Below are 27,959 nucleotides of genomic sequence, written 5' to 3'. Positions count from 1 at the left end.
TTTCAAATAAAGATAGCAAGTGAACGAAGAAAATTTGATAATACGAGTAAATTAGAAAGTTGCTTAAAATTGCATGCTCTATCTGAATCACGAAAGAAAAAAATTTGGGTTCAGTGTCCCTTTAACCCCTTAATGACAAGTGACGTACCAGGTACGTCCTGCAAAAACTTGCAGTTAGTGACAATGGACGTACCTGGTACGTCACTTGTCTAAGAGAGTGCTGGAAGCGATCGCAATCGCTTCCAGCAGCTCTCAGGGTATTGCAGTGATGCCTCGATATTGAGGCATCCTGCAATACCCTTTAGAAAGCATCCGATGCAGAGAGAGCCACTCTGTGGCCCTCTCTGCACCGGTAGCGATGCGGCCGTTCGTTGGTGGGTGGGAGCTTACAGGGAGGAGGGTGGGCGGCCCATCGCTACCCGGCATCCGGTTCCTTCAAGTGTATTGTGCACGCCGGATGCCGGGAGCGTGCGGGGGCTGCGTGCACGCGCGCGCGCGCGTGTGTGTGCGCGCAGCAATCACTGGCACTGCCACCAATGAATTTAGGTAAGGATCTGGATCTGGATCTGGGGGGGGGTGGGGGGGGGGGGGGGGGGTTGGGGCAGCTACACTTGATCAGGATCTGGATCTGGGGGGGTGGGAGGGGGTGGTTGGGGCAGCTACACTACAGAAAAAATAAAACATGTCACAAAACAAAACACTTTTTTTGGGGGGGAAAACTGGGTACTGGCAGACAGCTGCCAGTACCCAAGATGGTGGCAATTAGGTAGGTGGGGAGGGTTAGAGAGGTGTTTGGGGGGGATCAGGGAGGTTGGGGGTTAAGGCAGGGGTCCATCACAGCTGAATAATTTAAAAAAAACAAAAACAAAAAAAAAACACCTTTTATTTTAGTACTGGCAGACTTTCTGCCAGTACTTAAGATGGCGGGGACAATTGTGGGGTGGGGGAGGGAAGAGAGCTGTCTGGGAGGGATCAGGGGGTGGGATGTGTCAGGTGGGAGGTTGATCTCTACACTAAAGCTAAAATTAACCCTGCAAGCTCTCTACAAGCTACCTAATTAACCCCTTCACTGCTGGGCTTAATACAAGTGTGGTGCGCAGCAGCATTTAGCGGCCTCCTAATTGCCAAAAAGCAACGCCAAAGCCATATATGTCTGCTATTTATGAACAAAGGAGATCCCAGAGAAGCATTTACAACCATTTGTGCCATAATTGCACAAGCTGTTTGTAAATAATTTAAGTGAGAAACCTAAAATTGTGAAAAATGTCACTTTTTTTTTTATTTGCTCGCATTTGGCGGTGAAATGGTGGCATGAAATATACCAAAATGGGCCTAGATCAATACTTTGGGTTGTCTACTACACTACACTAAAGCTAAAATTAACCCTTCAAGGTCCCTACAAGATCCCTAATTAACCCCTTCACTGCTGGGCATAATACACGTGTGGTGCGCAGCTGCATTTAGCGGCCTTCTAATTACCAAAAAGCAACGCCAAAGCCATATATGTCTGCTATTTCTGAACAAAGGGGATCCCAGAGAAGCATTTACAACCATTTGTGCCATAATTGCACAAACTGTTTGTAAATAATTTCAGTGAGAAACCTAAAGTTTGTGACAAAATTTGTGAAAAAGTGAACAATTTTTTTTATTTGCTCGCATTTGGCAGTGAAATGGTGGCATGAAATATACCAAAATGGGCCTAGATCAATACTTTGGGTTGTCTTCTAAAAAAAAATATATACATGTCAAGGGATATTCAGGGATTCCGGACAGATATCAGTGTTCCAATGTAACTAGCGCTAATTTTGAAAAAAAGTGGTTTAGAAATAGCAAAGTTCTACTTGTACTTATTGCCCTATAACTTGCAAAAAAAGCAAACAACATGTAACCATTGGGTATTTCTAAACTCAGGACAAAATTTAGAAACTATTTAGCATGGGTGTTTTTTGGTGGTTGTAGATGTGTAACATATTTTGGAGGTCAAAGTTAGAAAAAGTGTGTTTTTTTCCATTTTTTCCTCATATTTTATATATTTTTTATATTAAATTATAAGATGTGATGAAAAAAATGGTATCTTTAGAAAGTCCATTTAATGGCGAGAAAAACAGTATATAATATGTGTGGGTACAGTAAATGATTAAGAGGAAAATTACAGCTAAACACAAACACTGCAGAAATGTAAAAATAGCCATTGTCATTAAGGGTAAGAAAACTGAAAAATGGTCCGGTCATTAAGGGGTTAAGGAGGTTTCTGATTCAACTTGGTTACTTATTGCAAAGAATGATTTGCCTATCATGATTGTTGATGCAAAACTGACAATCCACCTTTTAAAAGCATGTAACATCATAGACGCTTAGGGAGGGAGGAAAAAGTAAACAAAAGCTTGCATAAATTGCCTTAAAGTATTAACCCAAACCTCCCTGGGAGAAAGTGAAACAAACATTTTTTAGATGTATTTTACAATGAAAGGCTGCAAAATAAATATTGTATGTTTCACTTGCAATGATGAAACATTTTACGTGTTGTTGAAATGTCAAGTGTAATGGTCCTTTAAGCCCTGACTAGGTGGAGTTTGGTTAGTGAAAAACAAGTAAAGAAGTGAAAAAATAAGATGTTCATTTTTTTAAAATACATTTTTAGACTTTGTTGTCGATACCAAGACAGCAGAAATGTCCTGTAATTTAGGTGTTTACTGTCTTTCTAAAGCCAATGATATGATTCTATTTTATGTTTTCGAATGTGAAAGCCACCTAATATAAATGTTCTCGCTCTCATCTGCCCTTTTCTGCTCCAAAGCCTTCAGGTTCTGCCCTCTCTCATTACATCATTATCCCTCCTACACCTCTGGTTCTACATACATATAATCATTACATTTCTAACAGCAGCATCTAAAGGTTACATGTCTGGCACACAATGAGCACTTCTTTAGAATTAATGACAAAACAAAAATTCATATACGTTATTAGTTAGGAAAATGTCAAACTTACCTAAATATCTGGGGTAAAAATAGTCCTGTAGGGAAAAGATACATTTAGTTAATGCATGTTCCCAAAAACCACAGAATCAACTTATATTATAAATCTTAAATAATGAACTTAACTAAAGTCTTAAAAAGAGAAAACAACATTGCTAAAAAGCTAATTTATTAAGATCCTGGCTGACTACTTACATGGGGCAAGGATAATGTGTTCCCAATTATTCATTTTACCTAATAGAGCAGTGTTTCTCAGCTCCAGTCCTTAAGCACCCCTTACAGGCAAGATTTTCATGATATCTAAAAGGGACAGTATACTCCAGAATTGTTATTGTTTAATCCCTTTATTACCAATTCCCCAGTTTTGCAGAACCAACACAGTTAAAATAATACACTCTTTACCTCTGTGATTACCTGGTATCTAAGCCTCTGCAAACTGCCCTCTTATTTTAGTTCATTTGGCAGACTTGCATTTTAGCCAATCAGTGCCCTCTCATAAGTAACTCCACAGGTGTGAGCACAATGTTATCTATATGGCACACATGAACTAATGCCCTCTAGCTGTGCACACTGTCAAAAGCATTGAGATAAGAGACGGCCTTTAAGGGCTTAGAAATTAGCATATGAACCTTCTTAGGTATAGCTTTCAACTAAGAATACCAAGAGAACAAAGCAATTCTGATGATAAAAGCGAATAGAAAAGTTATTTAAAATTCCATGCCCTATCCAAATCATGAAAGTTCAATTTTGACCAGACTGTCCCTTTAACTAGAGCACCTGTGAAATAATCAGTTAATGGGTGAAAGCAGGTAAGTAACCAGTGTTACTGATCAGCTGATTATTTCACCTGTGCTTTAGTTAAGATATCATGCAAATCTGGCCTGTTAGAAGTACATCACGATTTGTACAGGATCTTAATGTGGTGAGCTTTCACAAGCATAAATCTGGTTCCGAAAAGAGCCAAAGTCGAGAAGGGTCTGTTTACTTCCACTTTCAGCAGCTAACAAAGTTGCTGAATGCCCATGTCTAGTTTTATATTATTTACAAATGACTTCTTTACCTTCATGTTGTTAATTGAAATGGCTATTTGTGCCTGTTAAAACCACCATAAACTATGTAAACAAGAGGTAAGTACTAAAACTTTCAATTTCAATTGTTCTCTATGTATTGGCCATTATGTGCATAGCTCATATGTACTATAATAAACAAAGTTGCCCTGAGAAAAATAAAGGTTTCTAATGTCTAACAACTATACTCTTAGCAGAGATATGCTTGAGCACTACTGAAACAAACATCGGATATGGCTTCCAAAATCAAAATACAAAACATAAAAAACATAATTTATGTAAGAATTTACCTGATAAATTCATTTCTTTCATATTGGCAAGAGTCAATGAGCTAGTGACGTATGGGATATACATTCCTACCAGGAGGGGCAAAGTTTCCCAAACCTCAAAATGCCTATAAATACACCCCCCACCACACCCACAATTCAGTTTAACGAATAGCCAAGAAGTGGGGTGATAAGAAAGGAGCGAAAGCATCAACAAGGAATTGGAATAATTGTGCTTTATACAAAAAAAATCATAACCACCATAAAATGGGTGGGTCTCATGGACTCTTGCCAATATGAAAGAAATTAATTTATCAGGTAAATTCTTACATAAATTATGTTTTCTTTCATGTAATTGGCAAGAGTCCATGAGCTAGTGACGTATGGGATAGCAAATACCCAAGATGTGGCACTCCACGCAAGAGTCACTAGAGAGGGAGGGATAAAAATAAAGACAGCCAATTCCGCTGAAAAATTAATCCACAACCCAAATCAAAAGTTTTAATCTTATAATGAAAATAACTGAAATTATAAGCAGAAGAATCAAACTGAAACAGTTGCCTGAAGTATTTTTCTACCAAAAACTGCTTCTGAAGAAGAGAAAACATCAAAATGGTAGAATTTAGTAAAAATAAGCAAAGAAGACCAAGTTGCTGCTTTGCAAATCTGATCAACAGAAGCTTCATTCTAAAAAACCCAGGAAGTGGAAACTGACCTAGTAGAATGAGCCGTAAACCTCTGAGGCGGGGATTTACCCGACTCTAAATAAGCATGATGAATCAAAAGCTTTAACCAAGACGCCAAAGAAATGGCAGAAGCCTTCTGACCTTTCCTAGAACCAGAAAAGATAATAAATAGACTAGAAGACTTTCTGAAATCTTTAGTAGCTTCAACATAATATTTCGAAGCTCTTACCACAACCAAAGAATGTAAGGATCTCTCCAGAAAATTCATAGGATTAGGACATAAAGAAGGGACAACAATTTCTCTACTAACGTCGTTGGAGTTCACAACTTTAGGTAAAAATTTAAACGAAGTCCGCAAAAACCGCCTTATCCTGATGAAAAATCAGAAAAGGAGACTCACAAGAAAGAGCAGATAAATCAGAAAGTCTTCTAGCAGAAGAGATGACCAAAAGGAACAACACTTTCCAAGAAAGTAATTTAATGTCCAGAGAATGCATAGGCTCAAACGGAGGAGCCTGTAAAGCCTTCAAAACCAAAAAAAAAAAAAGACTCCAAGGAGGAGAAATTGATTTAATGACAGGCTTGATACGAACCAAAGCCTGTACAAAACAATGAATATCAGGAAGTTTAGCAATTTTTCTGTAGAACAGAACAAGCAGAGATTTGACCTTTCAAAGAACTTGCAGACAAACCCTTATCTAAACCATCCTGAAGAAACTGTAAAATTCTAGGAATTCTAAAAGAATGCCAAGAGAATTTTTGAGAAGAGCACCATGAAATGTAAGTCTTCCAAACTCGATAAAAAAATCTTTCTAGATACAGATTTACGAGCCTGCAACATAGTAATCACTGAGTCAGAGAAACCTCTATGACTAAGCGTTCAATTTCCATACCATCAAATTTAATAATTTGAGATCCTGATGGAAAAACAAACCTTGAGAAATAAGGTCTGGCCTTAATGAAAGTGGCCAAGGTTGGCAACTGGACATCCGAACAAGATCCACATACCAAAACCTGAGCGGCCATGCTGGAGCCACCAGCAGCACAAACGATTGCTCCATGATGATTTTGAAAATAACTCTTAAAAGAAGAACTAGAGGCGGAAAAATATAGGCAGGATGATAACTCCAAGGAAGTGTCAATGCATACACTGCTTCCGCCCGAGGATCCCTGGACCTGGATAGGTACCTGGGAAGTTTCTTGTTTAGATGAGATGCCATCAGATCTATTTCTGGAAGCCCCCACATCTGAACAATTTGAAAAAACACATCTGGGTGAAGAGACCATTCTCCCGGATGTAAAGCTTGAAGACAGAGATAATCCGCTTCCCAATTGTCTATACCTGGGATATGGACCGCAGAAATTAGACAGGAGCTGGATTTTGTCCAAGCAAGTATCCGAGATACTTCTTTCATAGCCTGAGGACTGAGAGTCCCACCCTGATGATTAACATACGCCACAGTTGTGACATTGTCTGTCTGAAAACCAATAAACGTCTCTCTCTTCAAATAGAAGCCAAAACTGAAGAACTGAGAATCACACAGAGTTCCAAAATATTGAATGGTAATCTCGCCTCTTGAGATTTCCAAACCTCTTGTGCTGTCAGAGATCCCCAGACAGCTTCCCAACCTAAAAGACTCGCATCTGTTGTGATCATGGTCCAGGTTGGATGAACCGAAGAGACCCGTAGAACTATACGATGGTGATCTAACCACCAAGTCAGAGATAGTTGAATATTGGGATTAAAGGATATTAAATGTGATATCCTAGAATAATCCCTGCACCATTAATTCAGCATTAAAAACGGGAAAGGTTTCATATGAAAATGAGCAAAGGGAATCGACTCCAATGCTGCAGTCATGAGACCTAAAACTTCCATGCATATAGCTACTGAAGGAAATAATAGAGACTGAAGGTTCTGACAAGCTGAACCCTATATAAATTGTCTCGTCTGTTAGAGACAAAGACATTGACACAATCTATCTGGAAACCTAAAAAAGGTGACCCTTGTCTGAGGAATCAAGGAGCTTCTGATAAAATGATCCTCCAACCATGTCTTTGAAGAAACAATAGAAGTTGAATTGTATGAGATTCTGCAGAACGAAAAGACTGAGTAAGTACCACGATATCGTCCAAATAAGGAAACACTAAGAACCTTGAAAAGATTCTTAGAGCTGTCGCTAGGCCAGAAGGAAAAGCAACAAAATGGTAATGCTCGTCTAAAAAAGAGAATCTCAGAAAATGAAAATAATCTGAATGAAAACAGAATATGAAGATATGAATCCTGTAAGTCTATTGTAGGCAAATAATGCCCTTGCTGAACAAAAGGCAGAATAGACCTTATAATCACCATTCTGAAAGATGGTACTCTAACATGACAATTCAAAAGTTTTTATTTCTTTGGGACAATGAATAGTTCTGAACAAAACCCCAGACCCCGTTCCTGAAACGGAACTGGCATGAATACCCCAGATAACTCCAGGTCTGAAACACACTTCAGGAAAGTCTGAGCCTTTACTGGAATAGCTAGAATATGTGAGAGAGAAAAAGACTTCTCACAGGCGGTTTTACTCTGAATCCTATTCTGTACCCCAATCTAAGAAGTTTGGACCGAATTGAACCAAACAACTTTAGAAAAATCTTAACCTTCCCCCTACCAGCTAAGCTGGAATAAGGGCCGCACCTTCATGTGAATTTGGGGGCTGGCTTTGATATCTTAAATGGTTTGAATTCATTCCATTTTGAAGAAAGCTTCCAATAAGAAACATTTTACTTGGGGAAGAATTGGGTTTCTGTTCCTCATTAAGAACAAAATCTAATATAAGCTTAGAGCTTCATCTTGAAGCAAAAAAACTCCTTTCCCCAGATTAGCAGTTGAAAGTATTGAATCCAACTGTGAACCAAATAATGTATTACCTTGGAAGGAAAGAAAAATAGAAATCTGGATTTTAGAAATCAAATCAGCATTCCAAGATTTAAGTCACAAAGTTCTTCTAGCTAAAATAGCTAAATACATAGATTTAACCTCAATTTTGATAATATCAAAAAATGGCATCACAAATGAAATTATTAGCATGTTGAATAAAGTTAACAATGCTAAACAAATCATAAACCAATACTTGTTGCGCTAAAGTTTCCAACCAAAAAAGATGAAACAGCTGCAACATCAGCCAAATAAATTGCAGGCCTAAGAAAAGGACCTGAAAATAAATTAATTTTCCTTAGAAAAGCTACAAGTTTCCCATCTAAAGGATCTTTAAAATAAATACTATTTTCCATAGGAATAGTAGTACGTTTAGCAAGAGTAGAGATAGCCCCATTAACTTTGGGGATCTTTTACCAAAACTCCAAACTAACTGCTGGCAAAGGATACAATTTCAAAACCTTAAAGAAGGAATAAAAGAAGTACCAGGCCTATTCCATTCACCAGAATTAGGAACTGGAAAAAAACCTCTAAAGTAACCACAGGAGGTTAATAACAGAATTTTAAATGTTAGCTAGCCTTAAAATCAGAAGGACTAGTCTCCTCAATATCCAAAATAATCAACACCTTTTCAACAAAGAACGAATGTACTCTATTTAAAAGTAAAGTAGATAAGTAGATTTGTTAGTGTCAATATCCGATGATGGATATTCTGAATGAGAAAAATCATCATCAGAGAAGGATAATTCATTATGTTGTCGGTCATTTGAAAATTCATCAACTAAATGAGAAGTTTAAAAAAGACCTTTACATTTTATTAAAAGGCGGGATGGCAGACAAAGCCTTCAGAATAGAATCAGAAAAATATTCTTATAAATTCACAGGTATATCTTGTACATTAAATGTTAAAAGAATAGCAATAGACAATGCATTAATACTGATGGACATTTTTTCTGCATGTAAAAGTTTATCATGATAACTTATTACAAACCATAGCTAAAGATAAAAATTCATAACATTAAAATAAATGAACTTAGATTTGGTAGGACTGATATCAGTCAGCAGGAATCCAACAGTGTTTTCTGATACAGGAACAGTTTTAAGATATTTTGCAAATGTAAGAGAAAAAAAAAAAAAACAACATATAAAGCAAAATATCAATTTCCTTATAGGACAGTCTCATGAATGGGAAAAATGCAAACAAAATAAGCCTCTGGAAACCAGAAGCAAAATTAAATAAAGATTTAAATAATGTCAGAAATCTGGCGCCAAGTATGACGCCCACAACTGACAAAATATTTTTTGGCGTCAAGACATCTGCAACAAACACGAGCGTCAGATGACGCAACTAGGTGAAAAATCTCGGCACCAACTAAGACGCCGGAAATGACGAAATTATGTCAACAAACGTAATTCTCGCGCCAAAAAAGTCTTGTGCCAAGAACGACGCAATAAATTATAGCATTTTGCGCTCCCGCAAGCCTAACAGCCCGCAATTTAAAAAAGAGAGTCAATTAGAAAATTTCAGGTAAATTTTTTTTTTTTTTTTTTTTTTAATATGCATTTCCCAAAATGAAACTGACAGTCTGCGAAAAGGAAATATACTGATTAACCTGAATCATGGCAAATATAAGTACAAAACATACATTTAGAACTTTACATATAAAGTGCCAAACCATAGCTGAGAGTGTCTTAAATAGAAGAAAACATACTTACCAAAAGACACTCATCTACATAAAGTAGATAGCCAAACCAGTACTGAAACAAGAATCAGTAGAGGTAATGGTATATAAGAGTATATCGTCGATCTGAAAAGGAAGGTAGGAGATGAATCTCTACGACTGATAACAGAGAACCTATGAAATAGATCCCCGTTAGGATGACCATTGCATTCAATAGGCAATACTCTCTTCACATCCCTCTGACATTCACTGGACTCTGAGAGGAACCGGGCTTCAGCCTGCTGAGAAGCGCATATCAACGTAGAAATCTAGCACAAACTTACTTCACCACCTCCATAGGAGGCAAAGTTTGTAAAACTGAATTGTGGGTGTATTTATAGGCATTTAGAGGTTTGGGAAACTTTGCCCCTCCTGGTAGGAATGTATATCCCATACGTCACTAGCTCATGGACTCTTGCCAATTACATGAAAGAAATGGGCAGAGAAGTAAAGGGGTTGGACAAATATTTTGTTATAGAAGATAAAAAGAGCAAAAACCAAAATCTGATCTTGTTACACTTTTTAGAAATAATACAAGGGACAGTGTGATGTAAAAAGCTCTCTTTAATGTATTCCCAATGGTCTATTTTACTAGAGTGCATTATATATTGTTTACAAATATTTCATTTACCTTTATTTTGTCATTTGAAATAATCACTTTTCTCTGTTAAAGCCACCACATATGCTGAAAAGTTCAATACTACAGTATTGGCTTTAGAAAAATTATGTAAATAAGATGCATGCAGCAGAAAAATATCATCATCATCATCATCATCCCAGTAGGGGGAAAAACCCAGCCCACTTAAAAAAGGGTGTTTCTATAGTATATTTAAATATAAGGAACTCTAACCAGCTTCTTGTCTGAGTACATCGTACCATTAAATGTAAATTATTTTAAAATGGAACATGCCATTTTTGTTACATTCTGCTGCTCCTAATTGTGCATTTTTTTATCTGAGAACATATCTAAAAAAATAGATAAAATAATATGTCGTTTTTTGGACCACCACAGATACAGAGCATAGCTGTGCATTGTTACATATTTTCAGGATGGTGTGGGCTCTTTCTTTGCAAGCTGCCACTTCTCAGAATTTTAGGAGAGTGGAGGCTGGATTTGCTGTAAGTTTCAATGCCTCATACATTTCATGACTTTCTAGAGAAATTTCCACTGGAAAATCAAGTCAGAGCTCTGTGTAACTGGAAAGATCAGCTGGCATCTTGGACATGCATATAGCAATTACCTGCTAATAGCATCATCAGCAGACATAATAGCTCCACATTAACAAAACTAGAGGAAGAAGAAGACACTTGAAACAGTCACCTGAAGCATCTAATTCACAAATTCCCATGCTTACTACAATATACAAGAGTTAGACCAGTTATTTGCTACATATTTGGGAACTAAACTAGCTCTTCTAATCTCTTAAACAGCAAGGGGTATATTTCTGGACTGCATTTTTAAAACCTTTATTTTGTATATTATGCAGATACATTTCTGTACAGAAAACAGTTTGCAAGTCATAAGGATGCAAAACATAGCGCCTAAGCATCAGTAAGCTCTATAACTAATGATATAGCTAATGATTATACTATACAGCAAGTATGATAGTTTAAGACCAGCCATGCAGCTATATAACAATAGTAAATTAGAATATTGCAAAATTATTAAAATAAAATCACTATTGTACCTATCTTAAAAGTACAATGGTTCAAAGGGATCCTATTATATTAACATCTGGATTCATTTTTAAAGACTGAACAAAATGCAATTGATTCTTGCTTTTAACACAGTGTTATTGCTCTTGCCAGAAGGAACAACTGACCCCTTGCCTTTTTCTCCACGAAGGCTGCAAAGGGGGAGAGGAGGGGGTGTAAAGGCATCATTTTTCAGCAGTGTTTACAAACAGCCCTCTAACTACCAGAAAGGGTTATAAAGCATTAGCACAGTGCAGCTCTCTCAGGAGTATGCCTAGTAAGTTGTCAGTAGTATTCAAATGTCACCGTTTAGGTTGACATGTTCATGAATTTCTCCCCATTAAAAGTGGCAACACGCTTCAGCTTTTGGGTCTCACAACATTTTAATTCTTGAGGAAACTTAAAGGGACAGTATACACTCATTTTCATATAACTGCATGTAATAGACACTACTATAAAAAATAAGATGCACAGATACTGAAATAAAAATCCAGTATAAAACTGTTTAAAAACTTACTTAGAAACTCTCCGTTTAGCTCTGTTGAAAAGGTAGCTGGAAAGCCCACTGCAAGTGGCAAATAAGACCCTCCCCCCCTCCCCCTTCTTTTGCATATGAAAAGACCCTTTACACAAACAGGAGCAAGCTGGAGAAGGTAGCTGATGGTATTCTCATAAAACTTTGGGGCTTGGTTAGGAATCTGAAAATCAGAGCAATGTTATTTAAAAATAAGCAAAACTATACATTTTTTTTACAAAAAAAAAAACTTTATGGGCTATATAAATAGATCATCTACAAAACATTTATGCAAAGAAAAAATGAGTGTATAATGTCCCTTTAAAAGGGAAAGTCAAGTCAAAATTAAACTTTCAGGATTCAGATAGGGCATGAAATTTAAAAAAAACTTCCCAATTTACTGTCATCATCAAATTTGCTTTGTTCTCTTGGTATTCTTTGCTTACAGCTAAATCTAGGTAGGCTCATAAATGGATTTAAGCCGATGAAACCGCCTCTTATCTCGGTGCATTTTGACAGTTTTTCACAGTTAGTGCATGTGTGTCATATAGATAACATTGTGCTAGCTCCCGTGGAGTTATTTATGAGTCAGCACTGATTGTATAAAATGCAAGTCAGTCAAAAGCACTGAGATAAGGGTGCAGTCTGCAGAGGCTTAGATACAAGGTAATCACATAGGTAAAAAAAAGTATATTGATATCACAATGTTGTTTATGCAAAACTGAGGAATGGGCAATAAAGGGATTATCTATCTTAAAACAATAAAAAGATCCAAGTAGTCCCTTTAAGAGTTGCTGTAGCGAAGAAAGTGATTTAAGTCTTGAGCAATATGCAAACAGAACACAATTAGTTTCTAGGGTTTTTAAGGGGTTATTTTAAAAGGAATATGAAACCAATTTTTTTCTTTGATGATTCAGATAGAGCATGCGATTTTAAACAACTTTCCAATTTACTTCTATTATCAATATTCTTTATATTCTTGGTATCGTTTGTTGAAAAGCTGGAACATAAGCTTAGTAGCCGAATACACAGAATATCATGGGAAAAGAGCAAATTTGATAATAAAAGTAAATTGGAAACTTTTTTTGTTTTTAAACGGTATGCTCTGTCTAAATCACAAAAGAAACATTTTGGGTTTCATATCCCTTTAAGGCTAAAAAACAAATATTGTATTGAGTGGCTACAGAGTTACAAACAAGGATTAATGATTCTGCCACACGCATTACAACATACAACAGACCAATGAAGATGTTGTTGCAAACATTTGAGTTAAAGGGACAGTACACTAAAATTGTTTTCCCATTAAAGTATTTTCAATGACTTGTTATACCAGCTGCAGAGTATAACGTGTATGAGAAATTGCATTTTCAGGTTTATTTGTGTATATGAAGTAGCTGGTTTTGTGCTTTTAAACCACAGCCTATTACAATGGGTTGAGATTGCAGGTAATATCATTAAGTTATCACTTTGTGTACACAAACTTGCTTTCTAATCTTATATTTGTCTGTAAAACAAAGCTCAATACTTAGAGAGAATAAAATTATCATCCTGCACGCCACAGAGTGTATTTTCTTCTGCTGGCTGTGTTTACTTAGGCTTACTCCAGTATAGACACTTTTAGTATAGGTGGGGATACCACAGACTAAATCAGCTATTTCATATGCCGAAACAGGGGTGAAGGAGCTATTTGTAAACAATTTAATTACACTCCAGCAGAGAAAATGGATCATTGGGAACAATTGAAAGGGGAGAAAATTTAAGCACAAAGAATCCCTTTTCTAGAAGGATGAGGAAAACATGGCTGAGAATAACTCAGGAAGAGAGGGAATTAAACTATAAGAAATACTACATGATATTCTATAACCCATGTTGTTCACTGAAGTTTGCTCTTCCATGTGCCTTAATTTAATGGAATATCCAGTCAGAATATTTAAAGGGATACTCAAGTCAAAATTAAACTTTTGTGATTGAGATAGAGCATGTCATTTTAAACAACTTTCAATTAAATTCCATTGACAAAAGGACCACAGTCTTTTTATATTTACACTTTGTCACCCTCTCCTACTAAGCATGTGCAAGAATTCAAAGAAAATATGTATGTGCATTTGTGATTGGCTGATGGCTGTCACATGATGCAGGGAGAGTGGAAATAGACATCACTTTGAAATTTGTCAGAAAAAAAAATCTACTATTTATTTGAAGTTCAGACTAAGTGCTATTGCATTGTCTTTACTGGTCCTTTAAATTATATTGAAAATGAAGTATTTAATAGTCTTATAAAGTAACATGAGGTATCATGTAACTTTACTTGCTATATCCTGCAATTTAAAAAGCAGTTTATATCCCAATATAAAGTGCACCAATTTGTCATGTTTTTGTGCCACAGAAAAGATTTGACAAAATGGTCAGTTTTAACTGATCTAATATATGTAGCCGACGGAAACTATAACTAAAAATTAATGTAGATTGTAAAAAAAAAAAAAAAAAAAATAATAACATCATAACTCTCAGTCACTAAGAACAAACCCTAAAAATCAATTGCTATAGGTAGTTAACAACTAATTTCTGAATAAAAACAAAATAATCTAAAAGCCACAAGACAGACTACAAAACTCTTGTGTGCACTGTCAGGTACAATGACCACCGCTCACATAATACGCCCTTTGTCCTTCTGACAAACAATGCAAATGAATTGGATGAGGCAGCAGACGCTCTTACAGCAGCTATCCCTAAATGATTAACAAATCTTTTTTATTCTACTCTTTAATATAAAGCAACAATTAGGGCCAAAGAAACTCAGGGGGAATATTACTGAAAGCTGCCGGACAGCAAGGGGAAACATCTGTTGGATGTAAACAAAACTGCAAGCATCAATATCTCAGAGGTCCAATTAGTGCCCAGCACATGTAACAGCCAATATCGGAGCTGTCCAAAAGCAATATGTGAAGGGCAGGCTCTGTAACTGGCCATGACTGGCACATTGTTTGTAGAGAGAAATAGAGTAGTGTTCAAAGGAAAACATCTAAGACAAACTAGATTTTGTACTGCAGTTACTAAGTGATACCCAATGAAATCTAGCAAATTAGAAAGCAATATTTTGGTAGTTTAAAAAAAAAAAAAAAAAAAAAAAAAAAAAAAAAAAAGAGAGATGACGTTTGAATGCTGGGACAAAATAAATGCTGTAAGGGACAACACAAAATAAAATGGCTTGACCTCAAAATGCTGGAGCCATTAGATGTCATGATATTTAATGCACATTTCATTTACTGTAAGCCACCCTGTGGGCATCTCCACACACAGAGTTTAGTTTGTGCCCTTTGCTTCCATTGGTTACTATATGGGGAACAGACAGGAATCCATGGTTCAAGATAGAATGTTTATTATAGAGTCACTATTTTTATGACTTTTCATATAAACATTTATTCTGGGCATGTCCTGCATGACATTGATTAAGCAGTAATCGTAATCTAGCATTAACAATCATGTACATTCCAATCAATATACTGATATTAAAAATGAGCAGGAAACTTTATTCCCATTAAATGTTCAATAACGTTAATGCACTCAAGCCCGAAACACAGGCCATCATTATTGATATTTATGTCAAAAGCTCATAAAGTCAATTCTGCTACTTAATCCGTTTCAGAGCAATGTTTCTCAAAATTTTGAGAATAAAGTTTCCTGCTATTTTCTAATTATATCAGTACCTTAACAAGCCAGATTGTGTTGCATATAAAAGAGGGTATTTTAAAATGCATTGCAGATTTTCTTTAAAAAACAAACATGTGCCTAGAACATTTTTATGGCAGTGGGTGTACATCTGTCAATAGAGCGGAGGTATCTGCCCTCATCAGCCAGTGAGTTATCAGATGTGCATAGACATGCATTTTCTGCTAGTATCAATATCTATGTCAGCAACTTTAGCTTAGCCCATTCCTATTTAAAACAAACAGCTCCCATGTTTTCAGTAACATAACACACTAAAATGAGGTATAAAAAGCCACAATAATAATTTATTTAAGCTTAAGAGAAAACTAAATTCATTTTTTGCTATATTTTTATATCTATATATGCATCATACATATACTTCCTGACATTTGCTCAATCGAGATAAGCAAGGTTGTGAGAAGGTGGCTACACAAATATGCATTGTGTCATTGGCTTACCAGATGTCTTCAGCTATGTGCTATTCATGCACTGCTGCTCTGGAGCTGACTTTAACTATGTGTTAACATCTTCTAGGAGTTAAACACAGTTATATGGAAGCAAAAGTGGAATAATAAAATATTCAAATACATTTTCTTTTTGTACTTTTATTCAAAACTATCATTTATACCCATTTTCACATATTTTAGCCAATTGTATCCACAGAATAATGATACATCTGTCAGAGAAAAGAAGTTCCTATCTATATTATTCTAGGAAAGTGCAATATATTTAAAGGTATCCCACCCATTGTGCTATTATACAGCAGAAAGCTTCCACGAACAAGCATTCTAGAGCAGTGATTTTCAGCAAAAGTAACTGACTCAGTCAGTAGCATGGTAATATACCATATAATATATATGTACTTAAAGGGGCATAATACTCATATGCTAAATCACTTGAAACTGATGCAGTATAACTGTAAAAAGCTGACAGGAAAATATCACCTGAGCATCTCTATGTAAAAAAGGAAGATATTTTACCTCACAATTTCCTCAGCTCAGCATAGTAAGTTCTGTGTAAAAAGTTATACTTCACCTGCTCCCAGCTGCAGGTAAAAATAAAATGAAGAAATGAACAGCAGCCAATCAGCATCAGCAGTGCTGAGGTCATGAACTCTTACTGTGATCTCATGAGATTTGACTTAACTCTCATGAGATTTCATAGTAAGCTTCCTTTACCTGATTGGTGAAATAATATGAGAGTTCACAAGGCTCATCCCCTAAGCTGTCCTAGGACAGACACATTAAAATGCTGCTTAGAAATCCTTTACAATGGGAGGTGGCTACTGAGGAACTTTTGAGGTAAAATATCTTTCTTTTTTACATAGAGATGTTCAGGAGATATTTTCTAGTCAGCTTTTTACAGCTATGCTGCATCACTTTCAAGTGTTTAAACATTTGGGTATTATGGCCCTTTAACTCTTCTTAATGAAACCATTTATGAGGTTTCTAATTTAAAGTGCAATGCACAATATTTACTTCCTGCTTTTCTTGTACTTTTAAAAATGTTCCTTACTTACAAATGCTGTAATCACCTGACCATCGCTGCAGGCTACAAAGGAAATGTTTAGCTCAGTGAAATCATTTATATTTGATCTTAGATGACTACAACAAAGCAGACCAGGCAATTAAACTGAATAAGCTTTTCAAGGGTATACCACTGGGCTGCTCTGGAATAGCAAAACCCTAAAAGTTTTGCTAATAAACTGGCAATTTTAAATGTTTTCATTTTCCTTTTTGTAGAATGAAACATCTTTCATGAAAGAGAAAATAATAATAAATAAAAAAAACACTTAAAACCTGAAAATCAGACCCATCACATTACAGAGGGGTGGTGGTTGAACTGAGCTTTGATGGTAACAGTCACAGTTTGAAGAGGCTCTGTAACACCCCTTTGTGTAACGAAGCACAAATACTCACTAACCAGCTTCTAAAAACTTGGAAAGTAACTAGAATTCTGCCCAAGGCTACAGCACCATGCTGAGAAACGTTCCTGCATTTAACCCCCCCCCACAAAAAAAAACCTAGGAGTATGATGGTATGGTGGTGAGGATTATCCTATAGATATGAGTTTTAATAGAAAATATACACATACACACACAAACATATTACCTGCAGAGAACTGCAAGTAAACAAGTTGTTAATGTTTTATCAGGGAAGCATATTTAGCCGGCTACTTCCTTTAAAATGACAGTATTACTTTACAAACATACAGGAGTAAATGGTAGACAATGTATCTTCAGCAAACACATACTACAGAGAAGAATTTTAACTGGAATATAACTTATTAATAGTTATTAAGCTTAAAGGGACAAGATAGTGAAAAAAACAAAATACCATAATTTGTTAAAGTTTATGCAGATCCCAAATGATCAAGGGATGCAATATGTTGTATGTAGTATGCACAATTTTCCACTGCTTAGCCTTAAAGGGATACTGTCCTTATAATAATACAGTGATCTAGCTCATTTGAGCATTATATTAACATATTGGTATTTTAAATTGTTAGTCTTTATGTACCTCATAATTCTTTCTTTTAAGAGACTTTCCATTAATTTCCCTACTAATGAAGTTAAACTGGCCTGTAATTACAAGATTCTTCCCTACTGCTCTTTTTATGAAGAGATACTACATTCACTATTCTCCAGTCATCTGGAACAATTCCTGTCAATAGTGACTGATTAAACAGATCAGTAAATGGCGCAGTTAGCACAGATTGAAGTTACTTTAAAACCCTTGAATATTATAAGGACACAGAGACCTTTTTTACATTTATTTTTGATAATGCCAACAAAACCTCATCCTCTAAAAAGATTAGTGCTAAGCTCACTTCTATTTTCTGTAGCATCCATTAATGTAGACATTCTAACTTCACAATCTTTTGTGAAGACTGAACAGAAGTAATCAAGACGGTCTACAATTTGCTTATCTCCTTCTACTATTCTACCATCAACTGTTTTCTACTATTACAACCTTAGTTTTTCTCCTTTTGCTGATATATCTAAAGAAGATTTAGTCATCATGTTTTACTGAGTTTGCTATATTCTCTTTGGAATGAGCTTTTAACTGCTTAGTCTTTTTTTTTTGTTGGAGTCTCCATACTTTATTATTATCATCATCCATTTGTAGAGCGCCAACAGATTCCGTAGCGTTCCGTCGGTATACAGGATCATTTTTTTAGGGATCAAATGGGTAGAGGGCCCTGCCGAGTGTTTCACTGTTGTATTCGGCTCTTATGAAGGCGATCTGCAAACAGCTGGGCTCATAGGCTTACATCCTAAGGGGTTCAAGGGGTAAGCAATGAAGTTAGGAAAGGTTAGTGTTGGTTGTATGCATCCCTGAATAGTAGAGTTTTTAGAGAGCGCTTGAAGCTGTTAAAACTAGGGGAAAGTCTTGTTCAGCGAGGCAGGGAGTTCCACAAGATGGAGGCCAGTCTGGAGAAGTCCTGTAAACGGGAATGTGAGGAAGTAACAAGAGAGGAGATCCTGAGCTGATCGAAGGGGACAGGAGGGAGAGTATCTGGAGAAAAGTTCTGAAATGTAGGGGGGAGTAGTGCAGTTGAGGGATTTGTATGTCAGAGTGAGGATTTTGTGTTTAATCCTAGAGGCAAGAGGAAGCCAATGAAGGTATTGGCAGAGAGGTGCAGCAGATGAAGAGCGACGAGTAAGGAAGATGAGCCTGGCAGAGGCATTCATAATGGATTGTAAAGGAGCTATGCGACAGCTAGGTAAATCAGAGAGGACGGAGATGCAGTAGTCAAGGCGGGAAAGGATGAGAGAGTGGATTAAAATCTTAGTTGTATCTTGTGTAAGGAAATGTCTAATTTTAGAGAAAAGAGGAAAAAAAAAGAGGAAAAAAAAAAAGAGGAAAAAAAAAAAAAGAGGAAAAAAAAAAAAAGAGGAAAAAAAAAAAAGAGAGGAAAAAAAAAAAAAGAGGAAAAAAAAAAAAAGAGGAAAAAAAAAAAAAGAGGAAAAAAAAAAAGAGAGGAAAAAAAAAAAGAAGAGGAAAAAAAAAAAGAGGAAAAAAAAAAAAGAGGAAAAAAAAAGGAGGAAAAAAAAAGGAGGAAAAAAAAAAAGAGGAAAAAAAAAAAAGAGGAAAAAAAAAAAAGAGGAAAAAAAAAAAAGAGGAAAAAAAAAGAGGAAAAAAAAGAGGAAAAAAAAGAGAGGGAAAAAGGAGAGGAAAAAGAGAAAGAGTGTTTAGGAATAGGAAAAGTCCATGAGTACAAAAGTAAGGTGAGTATAAGAGAGATGGGCTTGCATATCATCAATTGACTGCGTGTGTCTGTAATTTTTATAAGCTATCTTTTTACAGACATGCCTAATACAGTGTGCGGTTGTATCTAAAATGGCACCCTTAAAAAACAGAATTTATGTTTACCTGATAAATTACTTTCTCCAACGGTGTGTCCGGTCCACGGCGTCATCCTTACTTGTGGGATATTCTCTTCTCCAACAGGAAATGGCAAAGAGCCCAGCAAAGCTGGTCACATGATCCCTCCTAGGCTCCGCCTTCCCCAGTCATTCGACCGACGTAAAGGAGGAATATTTGCATAGGAGAAATCATATGATACCGTGGTGACTGTAGTTAAAGAAAATAAATTATCAGACCTGATTAAAAAACCAGGGCGGGCCGTGGACCGGACACACCGTTGGAGAAAGTAATTTATCAGGTAAACATAAATTCTGTTTTCTCCAACATAGGTGTGTCCGGTCCACGGCGTCATCCTTACTTGTGGGAACCAATACCAAAGCTTTAGGACACGGATGATGGGAGGGAGCAAATCAGGTCACCTAGATGGAAGGCACCACGGCTTGCAAAACCTTTCTCCCAAAAATAGCCTCAGAAGAAGCAAAAGTAACAAATTCGTAAAATTTAGTAAAAGTGTGCAGTGAAGACCAAGTCGCTGCCTTACATATCTGATCAACAGAAGCCTCGTTCTTGAAGGCCCATGTGGAAGCCACGGCCCTAGTGGAATGAGCTGTGATTCTTTCAGGAGGCTGCCGTCCGGCAGTCTCGTAAGCCAATCTGATGATGCTTTTAAGCCAAAAAGAGAGAGAGGTAGAAGTTGCTTTTTGACCTCTCCTTTTACCAGAATAAACAACAAACAAGGAAGATGTTTGTCTGAAATCCTTTGTAGCATCTAAATAGAATTTTAGAGCACGAACTACATCCAAATTGTGCAACAAACGTTCCTTCTTTGAAACTGGATTCGGACACAAAGAAGGCACGACTATCTCCTGGTTAATGTTTTTGTTAGAAACAACTTTCGGAAGAAAACCAGGTTTAGTACGCAAAACCACCTTATCTGCATGGAACACCAGATAAGGAGGAGAACACTGCAGAGCAGATAACTCTGAAACTCTTCTAGCAGAAGAAATTGCAACCAAAAACAAAACTTTCCAAGATAATAACTTAATATCTACGGAATGTAAGGGTTCAAACGGAACCCCCTGAAGAACTGAAAGAACTAAATTGAGACTCCAAGGAGGAGTCAAAGGTTTGTAAACAGGCTTGATTCTAACCAGAGCCTGAACAAAAGCTTGAACATCTGGCACAGCCGCCAGCTTTTTGTGAAGTAAAACAGATAAAGCAGAAATCTGTCCCTTCAAAGAACTTGCAGATAATCCTTTCTCCAAACCTTCTTGAAGAAAGGATAGAATCTTAGGAATTTTTATCTTGTTCCATGGGAATCCTTTAGATTCACACCAACAGATATATTTTTTCCATATTTTATGGTAGATTTTTCTAGTTACAGGCTTTCTGGCCTGAACAAGAGTATCAATTACAGAATCTGAGAACCCTCGCTTTGATAAAATCAAGCGTTCAATCTCCAAGCAGTCAGTTGGAGTGAGGCCAGATTCGGATGTTCGAACGGACCTTGAACAAGAAGGTCCCGTCTCAAAGGTAGCTTCCATGGTGGAGCCGATGACATATTCACCAGGTCTGCATACCAAGTCCTGCGTGGCCACGCAGGAGCTATCAAGATCACCGATGCCCTCTCCTGATTGATCCTGGCTACCAGCCTGGGGATGAGAGGAAACGGTGGGAATACATAAGCTAGGTTGAAGGTCCAAGGTGCTACTAGTGCATCTACTAGAGTCGCCTTGGGATCCCTGGATCTGGACCCGTAGCAAGGAACCTTGAAGTTCTGACGAGAGGCCATCAGATCCATGTCTGGAATGCCCCACAATTGAGTAATTTGGGCAAAGATTTCCGGATGGAGTTCCCACTCCCCCGGATGAAATGTCTGACGACTCAGAAAATCCGCTTCCCAATTTTCCACTCCTGGGATGTGGATTGCAGACAAGTGGCAGGAGTGAGTCTCCGCCCATTGAATGATTTTGGTCACTTCTTCCATCGCCAGGTAACTCCTTGTTCCCCCTTGATGGTTGATATACGCAACAGTCGTCATGTTGTCCGATTGAAACCGTATGAATTTGGCCTTTGCTAGCTGAGGCCAAGCCTTGAGAGCATTGAATATCGCTCTCAGTTCCAGAATATTTAATCGGGAGAAGAGATTCTTCCCGAGACCAAAGACCCTGAGCTTTCAGGAGTTCCCAGACCGCGCCCCAGCCCACCAGACTGGCGTCGGTCGTGACAATGACCCACTCTGGTCTGCGGAAGCTCATCCCCTGTGACAGGTTGTCCAGGGTCAGCCACCAACGGAGTGAATCTCTGGTCCTCTGATCTACTTGTATCGTCGGAGACAAGTCTGTATAATCCCCATTCCACTGACTGAGCATGCACAGTTGTAATGGTCTCAGATGAATTCGCGCAAAAGGAACTATGTCCATTGCTGCGACCATCAAACCTATTACTTCCATGCACTGCGCTATGGAAGGAAGAAGAACAGAATGAAGTACTTGACAAGAGCTTAGAAGTTTTGATTTTCTGGCCTCTGTCAGAAAAATCCTCATTTCTAAGGAGTCTATTATTGTTCCCAAGAAGGGAACTCTTGTTGACGGAGATACAGAACTTTTTTCTACGTTCACTTTCCACCCGTGAGATCTGAGAAAGGCCAGGGCAATGTCCGTATGAGCCTTTGCTTGTGGTAGGGACGACGCTTGAATCAGTATGTCGTCCAAGTAAGGTACTACTGCAATGCCCCTTGGTCGTAGCACCGCTAGAAGGGACCCTAGTACCTTTGTGAAAATTCTTGGAGCAGTGGCTAATCCGAATGGAAGTGCCACAAACTGGTAATGCTTGTCCAGAAAGGCGAACCTTAGGAACCGATGATGTTCCTTGTGGATAGGAATATGTAGATAAGCATCCTTTAAATCCACCGTGGTCATGAATTGACCTTCCTGGATGGAAGGAAGAATTGTCCGAATGGTTTCCATTTTGAACGATGGAACCTTGAGAAACTTGTTTAGGATCTTGAGATCTAAGATTGGTCTGAATGTTCCCTCTTTTTTGGGAACTATGAACAGATTGGAGTAGAATCCCATCCCTTGTTCTCCTAATGGAACAGGATGAATCACTCCCATTTTTAACAGGTCTTCTACACAATGTAAGAATGCCTGTCTTTTTATGTGGTCTGAAGACAATTGAGACCTGTGGAACCTCCCCCTTGGGGGAAGCCCCTTGAATTCCAGAAGATAACCTTGGGAGACTATTTCTAGCGCCCAAGGATCCAGAACATCTCTTGCCCAAGCCTGAGCGAAGAGAGAAAGTCTGCCCCCCACCAGATCCGGTCCCGGATCGGGGGCCAACATCTCATGCTGTCTTGGTAGCAGTGGCAGGTTTCTTGGCCTGCTTACCTTTGTTCCAGCCTTGCATTGGCCTCCAGGCTGGCTTGGCTTGAGAAGTATTACCCTCTTGCTTGGAGGATGTAGCACTTGGGGCTGGTCCGTTTCTGCGAAAGGGACGAAAATTTGGTTTATTTTTAGCCTTGAAAGACCTATCCTGAGGAAGGGCGTGGCCCTTACCCCCAGTGATATCAGAAATAATCTCTTTCAAGTCAGGGCCAAACAGCGTTTTCCCCTTGAAAGGAATGTTAAGCAATTTGTTCTTGGAAGACGCATCCGCTGACCAAGATTTTAGCCAAAGCGCTCTGCGCGCCACAATAGCAAACCCAGAATTTTTCGCCGCTAATCTAGCCAATTGCAAAGTGGCGTCTAAAGTAAAAGAGTTAGCCAATTTGAGAGCATGAATTCTGTCCATAATCTCCTCATAAGAAGAATCTTTATTGAGCGACTTTTCTAGTTCATCGAACCAGAAACACGCTGCTGTAGTGACAGGAACAATGCATGAAATTGGTTGTAGAAGGTAACCTTGCTGAACAAACATCTTTTTAAGCAAACCCTCTAATTTTTTATCCATAGGATCTTTGAAAGCACAACTATCTTCTATAGGGATAGTAGTGCGTTTGTTTAGAGTAGAAACCGCCCCCTCGACCTTGGGGACTGTCTGCCATAAGTCCTTTCTGGGGTCGACCATAGGAAACAATTTCTTAAATATAGGGGGAGGGACAAAAGGTATGCCGGGCCTTTCCCATTCTTTGTTTACAATGTCCGCCACCCGCTTGGGTATAGGAAAAGCTTCGGGGGGCCCCGGGACCTCTAGGAACTTGTCCATCTTACATAATTTCTCTGGAATGACCAAATTCTCACAATCATCCAGAGTAGATAACACCTCCTTAAGCAGAGCGCGGAGATGTTCCAATTTAAATTTGAATGTAATCACATCAGGTTCAGCTTGTTGAGAAATTTTCCCTGAATCTGAAATTTCTCCCTCAGAAAAAACCTCCCTGGCCCCCTCAGACTGGTGTAGGGGCACTTCAGAACCAATATCATCAGCGTCCTCATGCTCTTCAGTATTTTCTAAAACAGAGCAGTCGCGCTTTCGCTGATAAGTGGGCATTTTGGCTAAAATGTTTTTGATAGAATTATCCATTACAGCCGTTAATTGTTGCATAGTAAGGAGTATTGGCGCACTAGATGTACTAGGGGCCTCCTGTGTGGGCAAGACTGGCGTAGACGAAGGAGGGGATGATGCAGTACCATGCTTACTCCCCTCACTTGAGGAATCATCTTGGGCATCATTTTCTCTAAATTTTGTGTCACATAAATCACATCTATTTAAATGAGAAGGAACCTTGGCTTCCCCACATTCAGAACACAGTCTATCTGGTAGTTCAGACATGTTAAACAGGCATAAACTTGATAACAAAGTACAAAAAACGTTTTAAAATAAAACCGTTACTGTCACTTTAAATTTTAAACTGAACACACTTTATTACTGAAAATGTGAAAAAGTATGAAGGACAGTGTCTTAAAGCCTTAAAAGTATTGCACACCAAATTTGAAAGCTTTAACTCTTAAAATAACGGAACCGGAGCCGTTTTTATATTTAACCCCTATACAGTCCCTGGTATCTGCTTTGCTGAGACCCAACCAAGCCCAAAGGGGAATACGATACCAAATGACGCCTTCAGTAAGCTTTTTCTATGTATCTGAGCTCCTCACACATGCATCTGCATGTCTTGCTTCCCAAAAACAACTGCGCAATAGAGGCGCGAAAATGAGGCTCTGCCTATGATTAGAGAAGGCCCCCAGTGAAAACGGTGTCCAATACAGTGCCTGCCGGTTTTTTTACATAATTCCCAAGAATAAAATAACTCCTCAAAGCTATGAAGTATTAAAAATGCTTATATATCAATCGTTTTAGCCCAGAAAATGTCTACCAGTCTTAAAAGCCCTTGTGAAGCCCTTTATTCTTATTTAATAAAAATGGCTTACCGGATCCCATAGGGAAAATGACAGCTTCCAGCATTACCAAGTCTTGTTAGAAATGTGTCATACCTCAAGCAGCAAAAGTCTGCTCACTGTTTCCCCCAACTGAAGTTAATTCCTCTCAACAGTCCTGTGTGGAAACAGCCATCGATTTTAGTAACGGTTGCTAAAATCATTTTCCTCTTACAAACAGAAATCTTCATCTCTTTTCTGTTTCAGAGTAAATAGTACATACCAGCACTATTTTAAAATAACAAACTCTTGATTGAAGAATAAAAACTACATTTAAACACCAAAAAACTCTAAGCCATCTCCGTGGAGATGTTGCCTGTACAACGGCAAAGAGAATGACTGGGGAAGGCGGAGCCTAGGAGGGATCATGTGACCAGCTTTGCTGGGCTCTTTGCCATTTCCTGTTGGGGAAGAGAATATCCCACAAGTAAGGATGACGCCGTGGACCGGACACACCTATGTTGGAGAAAATTCCCACTGTTCTTGAGCACGCTTAACAAGAATTTGCCCTTTTAAATGCTTGTTTAGGTTTAATCTTATAAAAATAAAAAGCAGACTTCCTAAAGTCTAAAACTTCTTTTAGTCTAGGTCGACAGCGATTACACATGAATACTAAACCAAACAGATTGATGATCATTGGATCCTAAGGTCTCACCTACAGACAAATCTGAAACTGTATCACTGTTTGTAAAAATTAGATCTAATATAGCTGCTTTTCAAGTTGGTTCCTTAACCAATTGCTCAAGTGATTCCCTTTGCAAGGATTCAATAATATACCTGCTTCTAGCTGATCTAGCACAGGGAATCTTCCAGTCTATATCTGACAAATTAACTCCTCCATTACTATAACCTTACCCTTCATGATCATTTTGGTTATTTCTTTGACTAACAGACTGTCCAGTCTTGCATCCTGCAACAGAGACCTATATACAATCCCTATTCTAAACACATTTTTATCCCCAGTTTCCACAGTCAACCAAATACTTTCCACGTCGTCATTAGTAACCTTTATATTTTCTTTTACATACAGAGCAACTCCTCAACATTTTTCCTACTATGTTCTTTTTGAATAACTTGTATCCAGCTATGTCCCAGTCGTGAGAATCATTGTACCATAGCTACTAAATCCAAGATGTCCTTAGTTAATATTGAATTGAGAGTCATTATTGGATTACAAAAAAAAACAAGGATAACCAAACTAACTTTAGTTGTGTTTCTGTGAAAATGTTGGACATAAAATATTTTTCAAAGGAATAAACTAATGTGATTTATTTCCTAAGACATGGAGATTCCACAACATCATTCCAATTACTAGTGGGATATTCAACTCCTGGCCAGCAGGAGGAGGCTAAGAGCACCCCAGCAAAGCTGTTAAGAGTAACTTCCCTTACCCATAATCCTCAGTCATTCTCTTTGCCTCTGTCAATGGAGGAGTGCGAAGTCGGTGTCTGAAGATATTTAATCCTTTTATGGGTACTTTTCCCTGCAAGCAAGGATTGGGGTCTAGTCGAGTCCATGTTAATCTCCTTAGTAAGAGTAGTGGTGGCTTTTAGCAGTTAAAAGGCGGCGAGGTAGTCTTTGCTTTAGTTTTAACACTTACTACCGATTTGCAGAAAGCCAGGGTTGGTTACTCTGATCTTTCTTTTACTACAGGTCCCTGACAGGCAGTGGAGAACCGGTCACACCTTAGTAGCTGTCATTTGCCCTGCAGCTGGATCCACAGGTAAGTGCTTTTGCCTTCTAGGTACTGAAGGACAGCACTTTTTAAATTATCTCTTTAATTGGACATAATTTGGGACTTAGATATCCTTTTAAGACTAGGATACATTTGGGCAACTTAACCGACTCTAGGAGAGCTAGTGGCTTTCTTATTCAGTATACTTTCAGGCACTGTAGAGTGAGACTTTGATAGACGTAAGGGGGCATTTTATTACCAACGCTTCCCTTAATACTTGGCAAGGGGTACTTTTTTTTTTTTTTTTTATAAGAAGCAATGTGTGCTTTCCGTTTAATTATTAATGTGCAAGTGTGTCGTTGGTGCATACGTTATGCGGCCGTTTTAGTTTAACTTTGCGCCCTGTGGTGCAGTTAATTTTCGGCCGGTCACGTGACTTCCGGTTTCTACTGTATACGAAACGGAAAGTAGTGCTGTGAGGTGCGGACATCAATTGCTGATTGGAGTATTGTAGAGGCGCTAATCTCTACTGGACTTCTTAGCTTTCTATACCGTATTACTAGTGGGATACTAATTCTGGTAATGGTAGGCGACTGGGGTATTAAAGTTTTACCTTAAGTTTAAATCCTATCGTTTTGCTAATTTTTTAGTAAGTTTCATTTGCATTCTCCTAATTCGTTTTTTTAGTGGGAACTAGTTTCCATAGCTATGGACCCAGAACAGGATCAGCCCATGTATATAGACAAATGTTTATTATGTTTAGAGAACCAAATTATTTTGCCTATGCAATTTTGTTCTTCGTGTTTAAGACTTTAAAATTTAAGGACAAATTACTCCCTTCTGAGCCAAGTGTCTCTCAGGAAACTTATGTGCGTGATATGCCTCAGCTTTCTCCTCAGACGACCCAAGCTTTAGTAGTTTCTCAACAACCCCCTGGGGGTATTTATTTACCTGGGGATTTTGCCGCTCAAATTAATTCTATAG

The 27,959-nt window shown here is 38.0% G+C and overlaps 1 protein-coding gene across 3 annotated transcripts in view; it reads right to left on the bottom strand.

Moving 5' to 3' along the window:
* Positions 1-27,959, bottom strand: part of GAS6 (growth arrest specific 6) — a 391,979-nt gene that overhangs the window by 345,613 nt on the left and 18,407 nt on the right. For all 3 annotated transcript variants that reach the window (XM_053707678.1, XM_053707680.1, XM_053707679.1), the window contains exon 4: positions 2,989-3,013. In XM_053707678.1, the coding sequence (XP_053563653.1) occupies positions 2,989-3,013 (25 nt within the window). The remainder of the gene's footprint in view (positions 1-2,988; positions 3,014-27,959) is intronic.

The sequence above is a fragment of the Bombina bombina genome, chromosome 3 (assembly GCF_027579735.1).
Source record: "Bombina bombina isolate aBomBom1 chromosome 3, aBomBom1.pri, whole genome shotgun sequence".
In the NCBI taxonomy this organism is placed as follows: domain Eukaryota; kingdom Metazoa; phylum Chordata; class Amphibia; order Anura; family Bombinatoridae; genus Bombina; species Bombina bombina.
Note: the sequence above shows the minus strand (reverse complement) of the source record. Positions and strands in the feature narration are given on the sequence as shown.